At 41.4% G+C, this 11600-nt stretch overlaps 1 protein-coding gene across 3 annotated transcripts in view; it reads right to left on the minus strand.

The window, feature by feature from the left end:
- Positions 1 to 384: 384 nt before the first annotated feature.
- The window catches only part of aoc2 (amine oxidase copper containing 2), a 30040-nt gene continuing 18824 nt past the window's right edge, over positions 385 to 11600 (minus strand). The window contains exons 3-5 of one of the 3 annotated variants that reach the window (XM_050068464.1): positions 8930 to 9092; positions 6514 to 6646; positions 385 to 6392 (exon numbers count right to left, since the gene is read on the minus strand). In XM_050068464.1, the coding sequence (XP_049924421.1) occupies positions 6108 to 6392; positions 6514 to 6646; positions 8930 to 9092 (581 nt within the window). In that variant the 3' untranslated portion in view covers positions 385 to 6107. Of the gene's footprint in view, positions 6393 to 6513; positions 6647 to 6678; positions 8674 to 8929; positions 9097 to 11600 lie in introns of those variants that run through there. The other 2 variants (XM_050068463.1, XM_050068465.1) reach the window with 2 other exon arrangements.

The raw sequence follows: 11600 nt of genomic DNA on the forward strand, positions 1-11600 counted from the left end.
TTACTTGTTTTATTGGTACTATTACTTCATGATCTAAGTACCTCTTTCACCACTGGCCTCTGGGGTATGACGTTGTTAGGTTATGTGTCTTCATCTGAGGCAAAGAGCCACTTACCATGTCTGACTTCACTGAGGGACACAAACACATAAACTATTACTGAACCTTATATGCACTCATATCTCCCTCCACTCATTCTGTTTCCATTAAGTGTATAGAGTGGGAGCTTGGGTTGAGTGGGTATTTGTTATGTTATGTTAGGTGTGTATGTATGTGTGTGTGTGTGTGTGTGTGTGTGTGTGTCTGTCTGTCTGTCTGTCTGTCTGTCTGTCTGTCTGTCTGTCTGTTTGCAGAGACGAAATGCATGCAGCAAACCTCCGGACTGCTTCTTTGACAAATAATCTCTTCTTTTATTTTTAGAGGAAACAACAGCAACACATTCCTCAGAATGTTGCACTGTAGGAAAAATATACAGAATGAATAAGACATCAGTCAGATGATCAGTAGTCCAAGCCTCAAGCCACATCAGAGAGTGATCCTGCTTAAGACTGGGTGATTACATTTGTCAGTGCACACTTTTACACACAGCTGACGGCACAGTGTCAGTTTACCTCACAGTTAATATCATAGTGGTAAGAAACCCTCTTTGGATACATTTGGACTCCATGTTAAAAAGCAATTGCTGGCATAAAAGCAAAAGTGATTGCAAACATTACTATATTAAAACAGATTAGAGCCTCTTTGCTTGCAAAATCTCAAACCATAGATCACATTTCTGAAGATGTAATATGTTTTTTTATTTTAAAAATGAGTGCTCAATCAAAGGTAGATTTTGCTGCTGATAAAATTTAAGCTTGCAGTAAACAGTCTTGTAAGTAAAAGTAAGTAAAGGTATACATTTCCCACTTGTAAAATCGGATAAGCATAACACTTATTCCTGTAAACCCATAAGTTTAGTTTTTATCCTAATGTTGACAAATTTACTGTGTTCAGTTTTACAGATAGAATTACTCAACAAAAAATTTGGAAAGAAGAAAATAAACAAAATCCATCTGTTGTAGATTGCTAACCTTAGTGATACCACCGAAAAAGGCAAGGCCAACGGTCAAAATACATGGGACGCAGACGCAACAAGTCACGTCTGTTGCAGCATGCTTGCAGCAGAGCACAACCATAATAATCAACTTGTAAGCTGCACTGCGCTGCTCAATGTTATTAGGCTCGTTCGAGATGAACTGCACCTTGCCTGGAAAGTAGACAAGAGCAGGCGGCAGATCAGTCAGATACAGTCAGGGCTTCACATCTGTACAAATGTTATTTTAAGAATCCTCACATCCCACTGACCACAAGTCTCTGTGATGTTAAATACTTCAATAATTAAAAAAGTCCAGTGTTAATATACAGTAGACTCTGTATAGTTTATGATGAATGTAGGCCTATTTAGTCTCTGACAACTAAACTTCACCATCAGTCATACAACATGTTTTCTGTTCACAGAATAAACCTTCAAATCAGACAAATAAAATTTAAATATACAAGTTTATCTAAAACGTCATAGTGGTGAGTCAACCTCTAAACCAATCCGCTGTTAGATCAGGTGAGAGTCAGGCAGTGCAGTCGGTGGAGAGCAACTGCAGCGCCTTGCTCTGAAAACTGCGGCCGCCTCGCTCTCAAGGTTTCATCGCCGTCCACTTTTGTAATACGTCAGAGCAAGTCGGGATGAAGTCGGACACAAAACTGATCGCTGGTGATTGAATCTGCGCAGGCCTGGCTCATCTCGAACAAGCCTATTTTTACATGGCTGATCTTTTTTTTTTTCTGCAGCCCTCCAACAGGTAAAAACTACATGGCACTGTGTAAAAAATTAATACAGTCTGTTTAAAAAAAAAAAAACTAAAAGGAATACCTCATTATACCAGAGGCAATATGATGCAGCAGAGCAACCTTGTGTGTTTTTACTTTTCACATTCAAATAAAACAATCATACAATGTATGCTGTTGTTAAAATGATCCGGTTAATTCATTCAGTACCACTTCATATAGCCTATCCTTCCAAACCCTCCACAACCAACTGCATTATCACTTGTTAAAACTCAAAACACACACAGTGAAGCTGGCAGCAACCACGTAAGTTTGTGTAGCAGGTAAAAAATCCTGCTCCGCTCTGCCTACGTGATGCATGGCATCCGTGCCCCATGTATTTCGGCTGTAAGAGCCTAAAGCCATATGAGGCTGCAAAGTGGTTCTTTACACAAACACCAACATGCTAACTTGCTCACAGCAACAATGCTAACATGCTAATGCTAAACAGGTGTATATTTACTCTGTTCACCTTCTTAGCTTAGCTAATGTGGTGGGTTGCTTTCATGCAGTTATTTAGTTATTTAGTGCTAGGGAATGCAGCCCCAGGCCTGCCTCCTCCCCCAACCACACCCCTAATTAGTGCCAGATTATATAAGGCCCTTGGGCTCATTCTTTTGGCTCCTGTCTTCTTCCCTGTTGTGGCTGGTTGTTACCAGCTTTTCTGCACACAATGCATGTGGGAACCCTGCTGTGCTGCCAATGAGTGATCTGGGTAGTGCTCTAGATCCAAGGTGGTTACCTGCTGCCATTTTGCCAGTCTGCCTGTTTTCTGTGTTGCCTTTCATTGTTTTGCTATCCTTATTTTGCTGGTGCAATTGTTCTACCGAAGTAACACTGCTTCCTCTCTCTCCTCGTCCGCTCTTCAGTTTCAATGAGCTCTGCATCTGTGTACGTCCGTGTACTCCGTGTTCAAATAAATACGGGCGGTCATCAAATTCAAATGGCTCATCCAGATCCAGTTGGTCAAAATCTGGTAAAAATTCAGCCATGACTACTCCAAACAGAGTAACTCCTCGCGTTTGGTAAGGTCACTCCAGCGGTAACTTCCTGCAACAACTCAAATCTCGTTAGACGTGAGATTTCAGAGCCAGACTTTCACTCTCTGAATGAATGTTTTGACTTGCAACAACAAACATGTTCAGATTTTTACCTGATTTTGACCAACTGGATCTGGATGGACCGTATTTATTTGAACACGGAGTACACGGACGTACACAGATGCAGAGCTCATTGAAACTGAAGAGCGGACGAGGAGAGAGAGGGAGCAGCAACAGGCAGAGGAACATGTCCGAATCCAGCTAAAGGTCAACACAGACGTTCATTTGTCCTTTCCGTTATGTTGTCGGATAATTATACTAACAATCCGAGCCTATCTGTGTGAAAAAAATGCACTTTTAGTGGATGTATTTTGACGTTGTTTGACGCTGTCTGAGTATCCTATTATTTAATATAGCGCACGCTCACGGGCTGCAGGCAGGTCAGCCCTAGCTTCGTACTGGAGAAATGTCACATATTAAACATTCTATCACTCATTTAGACAAAAGTAGATCGGAAAATAGGGCCCAGGTTGAAAAAGACATTAGTTCCCCTTTAAGCGGTGGCACCCCTGGGCACCCCTCGGTGTAGTCTGCCTCTCCATGAGTGGCCTCTGCTCACTTCCCCTAGATATGTTTAATTTAGTTTGGGTTAGACTGGGTATATTATCTAACTTGTGGTTTTAGATTATTATTATTATTATTATAATTAGCGTTTTGTTTTTTCTTTTCTCCCAGCAGTTCCAGTCACTGCTTATTTGCTCGTTTCTAAATTCAATTATCATTTGGTTTATTTTGACTCCATGTCTGTCATGTTTGTCTTTGTGCCAGTAATGAGCCTGTGGGCCCTATTCCTAATTTTCAACTCAACTGAAGTTTCTTGAAAAAGTATTTCCTGGGGTGTAATTCCCCAGATGACGTTGTCGGTCCTCTTCATACTCTTCCAACCCCGAGTCAGTCTGTCTGACTTTAATTTCAACAACATCACTGCATAGAAAAGTGGTAAATAAATGAAACTGTTTTTGTGCCGTTATTTTTTTGACAATTTTATTCCAGTGAGGCATTTTGTGACCTTGCTCTAGGAAAATTGCTATATTAGATAAACTTTACTTACTTTAATGTATATTACATGTACGATAGAATGAATAAAAATGTACTTTTTGAAGTAAACTTGAACTGCTACATTTAGCTGTCCCTGCTCATTAAGCTTACAGTGATTCCCATGGATTGATTTATTTGTGGCAGCTGCCATAATCTCAACACTGACTGTCACTTATTAAATTTATTTTTAGCATTTAAAATTTTACAGAAAGTTTGCCTATCCGGCAGGTAGTTTGCGCTGGGCTGACTGACTCCCAGTTGCTACTCAAGCAGCCGAAGGTCCTTGTCCTTAGACAATCCCTCGTTTTCTGCATTCTTGCTTCAACTTTGATTTTCTTTAAATTGATATGATGTCACATTATTTAAAGATTACCACAATAAAAGTGGCAACTTTCCACCTTTGCATTTGAATTATATTGATGCAGGCATTTAAAAAATCAAAAATCATAAAAAGAAAATTTGCGATACTTAAGTGAACAGACTTTTTTTTCCCATCCCTATAGAGTGCTCCAGTGATGGCGTTTTTCTGTAGGCTGACGTGGAAGTTGGCATCGGCCTGGTTCCCTCATCAAAAGTCTATGGTATTTTTTCACTGGATTGCACACTGAGTCCGTTTTTTCTGTCAAATAGTCGCATGTCTATAAATAAATACCTGTGTCAATCATGTTCACACACTTAGTTCAAAACTTTAATCCATCGTTAAAATTTTCGGAACAGGTTTGATTTTCTTCCATTTTCACATCCGACAGAAGCCTTTAGGGACGTTTGACCAAGAATAAATGAAGAAAATGTGGCGGTGGGATACAGCCGTGACAAGACAGTGGAACGGGGTGCACAGAATCATTTTATAACTCAGATAGCTCACTTTCAACAGGTCAGATAGTAATATTCAGGTGAATGATGATGAAGAGGAGGAGGATGTGGGCCACACACAGACAGAGAGCCAGAGAGGGAGGACAGCTCTGCCCCTTCATGCAGCTGGTGTCAAATGCAAGACAGGGAGGGAGTGGTGACAGCCAAATTGGTAACTTCAGTGGACAGAGGCAAAAGAGGAAATGTGTCTTTTCATTTTGCCATGTATTGCAAATACATATTCATAACAAATAGAACAATAAAATGCGTCGGAATCAGTGTGCACGATTTCTCTGCATAACGTTTTTTTTCCGGATGATGGATTACAAAATGCTTCAGAAAAAAAATGGATTCAGTGTGCAAAGGTCTTTACACATTTTGTTCAGCAAAATAATCTTCACAAATGAACACCACTTTTTTTGATTTTTGAAGCCTAAATGCTCACCAGAGGTAAAAAGCTAATGTAAGGATATAAACAAACTATACCAGGTTCGGATGACTTAACATCCCTACCACCACGAGGCTGTAAAGCCATGTTTAGCATGAGGACGTTCTGTAGCCTCATTTGACCACTTGTTAGCAACCACCTTTTTAAAGACTCATAAAAGCTTCAAAATTCATGAGTCAGGTATTTACTGATGTATTTTATGTCATAGAACAAAATGTGAAAGTCTCTTTAGCTTGTGTTACCCACAGACCTTAATTCTGGCATCCAACTAAAAACCCATTCATCTAACCCATTGACTTTGAGACAATGGAACTAGGAGCTGGAATGCTAACTAATTTCCAGGTTTTGTATTGAAAGAAATAGTTAAAGCATGTAACTTTACTTAAAACAAACAAAAAAAAAACAATTCTGTTTGGGCACAGATTAAAGCATGTTAAATACAAAGTTTCAGAGTTGCATATTTCTGAAATTTGGATAGAGCCAGGCTAGCTGTTTCCCCCAGCCTCCGGTCTTTACGCTGAGCTAGACAAACTACAGCCTGACTCAAGCTCTGCACTTCACGCACAAATATGAAAGTGGTAACGATCTCTTTATCGCACTTTCAGAAACAGAGCAAATTAGCATATTTTCCAAAATATTGACAAATTCCTTTACTCAGTTTCTTGCCCAGAGCAGAATTAAAACACATGGAGCACAAATTATTTACTGTCCCAAACTGTTAACATTGACACAAGCTTGATCGACAAATGAAACCCAAGTATATCTCTGAGTTCATCAGGGCTTACACCTAGCAGTGCTAAATAAATCAGACCTAATCCTCGAACTTCATGACTCCTTCGAAGCCGTTGAAGGTGAAGGGTTCAAGAACGGGGCTGCAGGTCTCTTTGGCGAGGCAGGCCATCCTGTTGTTGTCACAGCTGTCCTCGCTGCCCGGCTTAATGTACACTGCATCAGCAGAGTGGATGGATGGATCCTCATCAAAGTAGTTGTGGGGCCGCAGCAGGACCCCTCCCCCATTGCCCACAGTTACTGTGTTGGGGATGTCCTCGGCGTGGGGTATGTGGAGGAAGCCGGCGGTCACCCAGGCAACTAGGTCCTGCAGCCACATTTAGATACACATTGTGCAAATTCCTTCTGCTAAGATATCTAAGCTCAAGTTTACATATGTGTTTGTACCATGTCATTATTTTTACATGCAGATATAAATTTCAACACACCTTGTCTTCGATGCTTTCGTTGTCGTCAATGTACTTGCTGAAGTCGACAGCTGGAGTCCACATGTTATTTTGATTGTACAGACTGCTGCTGGTCTGCTCTAAGTCCTTATGCTTGGTGATGGCAACCTTATACCTGGAGACAGAATAGAATAGAATAGAATAGACTTTATTGTCATTATACAGGGTACAACGAAATTATGGGTGCTCAGCCCACGCAGTGCAAAAGAAGACAATAAAAAAACATACGATATAAAACACCTACTGGTATAAAAAAACAGTCAGTGTTTGACCTGTAGCGCCGCCTGGAGGGCATCAGTTCAAACAGGTGATGGGCTGGATGTGAAGGGTCTGTTGTTGTGGATGTGATCCTGTTGTGACAGTGGGATTTGGATATGTCATCCAGTGTGGGCAGAGGGCAACCAATGATTTTTTTGTGCTGAGTTGATCACTCTTTGGAGGGTTTTTCTGTCAGCTGCCTTGGAGCCAGCATACCACACACAAAGACAGTATGTGAGGATGCTCTCCACGGAGGAGCGGTAGAAGGCCAGCAGCAGCCTTTTGTCCAAGTTGTTGTTTTTTTTTTGAGAACTCTCAAGAAGTACAGCCGCTGCTGTGCCTTTTTCACCATAGTTGTGATGTTGGTGGTCCAGGAGAGATCAGCTGAGATGTGGGTGCCCAGGAACTTGAAGGAGGTGACAGTCTCCACACTCTCTCCTCCAGTGAAGAGAGGGGCGGGGTCATCTCTGTTTTTCCTAAAGTCTATGATGAGTTCTTTTGTTTTTTTGATGTTCAGAAAGAGGTTGTTCTCTGAACACCTGGTAGACAGCCTTTCCACTTCGTCCCTATAGGCAGACTTGTCTCCATTGGAGATGAGCCCAATGATGACAGACAGAAGAGATGCAGATAGAGCGGGCTTAGGACGGCCAGCAGAACCAACGCTGTGATCTTACACTGCATTGTGACTCATAGAGGATTTCAACCCTATCACCAGACAAGAACATTGCTACTTACCAATTGTACAAATCCCCAGATTATGTTCAATGACAACATTTTTATGTCTAATGCCAACATTTCTAATGTATTGCTTTCTTCAATATCTGTGCCTGGCAGCAGCATAGTTAGGGAAAGCTCTGGATTACAATTAATAAAGAGGCTAACTTTATACAATGGGACATGAATGTCAGTTTCCTGCATGAAAGCCTAATGTGCTACACACCCATTCACCACCCTGACCTCCGCACCCATAACTTCTGCATTGCTACATGAAGAGCACAGCCCTCTCATTCAGAGAGTGAGATACTCCTACATATGCAGGTTCACAACATGCATACACGCAGCTTGTTACACACACGGACATGCAGATGGGTTGTGGTTGGGTGAAATAATTCATCATTAATGAGGAAAATGGTTACATTCTGTAAAAATGTGAATCTAGCAGAGATCAGATCAGAGCAGTGCTGCTATCAGATTTTCCATTAAGAGAGACACTGTGCATGTTTACACACAAGGAGCAGCATAATGTAACGGGTGGATTTTGGACCCAAAAGCAACACCAGGGACAAGCATAACAGCTTATACTGAGCTTTAATAAGCCACTTCAATAATACAAGGATTGCAGACTAGTAAAGCAATATATTATAATATTATTAAAATAATGTTATTGTAGCTACTGTCATTACTATCTGCCCTGCTGTTCTCTATGTTTCTGTGTCTTGCTGTCTCTCTCTGTCTCAATTTCTCTCTCTGTCTCTGTCTCAATCATTTTGTCATATGGGTTACTGGAAATTTATTATATCGATATGTTCTGTACACACAACATCTATTGCACATCTGTCCGTACTGGAAGAGGGATCCCTCCTCAGTTGCTCTTCCTGAGGTTTCTACCATTTTTTCCGCTGTTGAAGGGTTTTTTGGGGGGAGTTTTTCCTTATCCACTGTGAGGGTCCAAGGACAGAGGGATGTTGTATCCTGTAAAGCCCTGTGAGGCAAACTGCGATTTGTGATACTGGGCTTTATACAGTAAATAAAATGGAACTGAAAATTGAAGAGTATCGATACCGAACCGATAAGGATATGCCCAGATGCCAATTCCTAGTCGTGTGTTAGTCACCTGCCAGAGGCCCATTCTGATCCAGGAAAAACCCTGCAAAGTCAATTGTTCTGAAAAAAAAAAAAATGTTCACACAGAAACAGGACTTCCCCGTTCACAGAGTTTCCATTTCAATTCAATTGTTGAACTTTATAAAATCTAACCCAGAGTTCAAATTGAGCCTACTGGAGGTCATATTCTTTGTCCTATGAGTGTCTGTAAAACACATCTTGTCTAACACAACTTTTAATCATCACGGCAAACAAACTGTAATCATTCACTTTTGAGAATCTGACTTTTTTTGAATTTACAGCTGTTGAGTCTCACCTGGCCCAGGACATGGACTTCTCCTCTGGCTCGCTCTCTGGGAGGTGGTCCCCGGCGAAGCTGAACACCTGCAACCTGTACGAGCGCTGGTGACCCCAGCGGTTGGTCTTATTGCTGGCGATGTGGAGGTAGCGAGCGGTCTTTCTGCCGTAATGCAGAGCTGCTTCCTGTGGAGGTGTCACAGTAGACATTACACCCACACAGTCAACATTCAAGTGATACTTTGTTGGCTGTAACACTGGTGGATTAAGAAATTGGTAATTTTAATAAACCACAAACATCATGGTTTGCCAGAAATAGGTCATAAAACGGCTATTTGACAAGTTGTACATTTACAACACAATCAGTAGCAGTGCTGCCAAGTCTCACGCATTGACCGTGAGATTCATACAAGTAACACTTTTATGCGCTCTCACACCACACGTCCATTTCCTCACAGAGTGAAAAATAAATTTTCAACCGATAGTGTTGTGTCGTAAAAAGAGGATACTGACAGATGAAACAGAGCATCACAGCATAACATCAGCACTGAACAGATATTCGACCGACATTCACTCCAGACACTGCGTCATCTTCTTACTCAGTTTTACGCAATTTTGGCAGGAGGAGGACAATTAACTCACCTTCCAGCCCACCATTAAACTGCTGGGGGTTTTCTTATCCCCTGATAATCAAAGTATTACTGTTTGAAAATAGCACAAAACCAGTGTTTTCCCCAGGGGTGGGCTGTCAGGGCCATCAGGGCCTTCTCTGCTGGCATCGTCAAAATCAAACTCAGAATTTGTTTTTAATAATTGAATTGAAATGTGCCTGAAATGTGTCTGTATTCAATTAGTTGTTCAGTATGCTTCTCATCCAGAAAACAAATATGGTTATTTTCTTGTAGGGCTGAGCACAGATTTTCTATGTAATTTAAACGCATCACAAATCCTCAGACCTGCGTTCTTCGTATTGCTAGGCCAAAGTCCAAAGCTGCAAACTGATTACAACTTTGAGTAACTGTATTATTAGCCAATCAGATTTTGATGTGGGGACAGAACACCCCAGGGGCTCTGCAATGTATCACTTTGGTATTGTCATCAACTTTGAGCTTGACCTAGTGGGCTGTGAGCAAATTAGCTTACATGCTGAAAGAAAACGCAATGGCGGCTGCATTCACAGCAACTGCTGATCTTGTTGTCAACCTACTTCAGATGCCTTTTTCAATGCAACCATTTGGAGACAAGAACGAAATAATCACTAGGGGAAGACCTACATCTAAACTGGATGGGCTTACCAAGGCAAGCAAAGGTTTTGTGTGGCATTTCACCCAGTGCAATGACAACCGCTATGAGTGGCTAACAGCTAGCACAGAGCAGAACAAGATATTTTGCTGGCCATGTTTAGTTTTCAATACTAATGAGGTTATGTGGAATAGCACTGGTTTAAGTAGCCTCAACAGCTTCACCAAGGCAGCCATCAAACATCAGGCCTCGGAGCATCACCTCATGGCGGTGGTACATTTAAAAACATTTGGTTAGACCAGGGTGGACTTACAGTCTGATGAGTAAGTGGAGACGGGGGACAAGCCTGCACAAAGAGAGAGTTAAAAAAAAACGTGACATACTAAAGCGCCTTATTGATTGTGTTATCTTTTTGGGACAGCAAGAATTATCTTTCAGGGGACACGATGAGGGGAAATAGTCACTGAATCGAGTAATTACTTGAAATTACTTACTTTGCTATCAGACTGTGATGCTGACTTGTGACGCCACCTTGTCACCGCCACAGTTTTTACTGGGACATCAGGGAAATTTCAAAATGACCTCATGAATGCTGTTGCTGAGGTGCTTAATGATGCAATCAAAAAAGAGATGGACCACACCAAGTTCATGGCAGTTATGGTCGATGAGACCACCGACTTCAACAATACTGCTTAGCTGTCATATGTCCTCAGGTACGTAACCGAAATGGGTGTGAAACAGAGATTTTTAAAGTTAAAGGATGTTACAGATAAAAAAACGAGCCCCTGATCTGGCTGCTTTAACGCTTGAAATACCTTATTTTCAAACACGGAAGTAAATAGTGATCAACTTCCGTGTTTTTGTGCGTGACTTCCGGTCAGCCGCTTTCCCTCATGCTTTTCCTTACCAGAGCTAACGGTGCAAGCTAATTTTTTTCAATTTTCAATTGTTTATGTTAGTCAATCAGTTAGTTAGTTAGTTAGTGTGTGTATTTTATATAGATAACTGTGCCCACGTTTCCGTTATCCAGTAATTGCCGGTAAAAATAATTCCCTTTAAACGCGAATAAATCGCACGTCAATCAAAAACTATGAACCAAAAAAGCACAATCTATCCCGAGTGAGACTGCTTGATCCCCGTCTCCAGTGTACCAGCAGAGAACCTGCAGAACCGAATCAGCGAATAAACACACCGGGCTACACAGCCTCTCTACCTGAGCAGCTGAAGCTGCGGCTCGCACCCTCGACACACAGACACACAGACGGTGCTTCTGCATACCAGCAAAACGTGTGCGCAACTGTGAGAAATAAATATGTGAGGTGTACGCTGCTTTTCTATCTTTTTTTTTCCTTTTCTTTCTTTCTTTCTGTCAGCGACATACACTCCTAACACAGGATGGGTTGTTTTTATTGACTGAGTTGATTATTAAGCCATAGTGATGCGCGGAT

The sequence above is a fragment of the Epinephelus moara genome, chromosome 18, assembly GCF_006386435.1.
Source record: "Epinephelus moara isolate mb chromosome 18, YSFRI_EMoa_1.0, whole genome shotgun sequence".
Classification (NCBI taxonomy): domain Eukaryota; kingdom Metazoa; phylum Chordata; class Actinopteri; order Perciformes; family Serranidae; genus Epinephelus; species Epinephelus moara.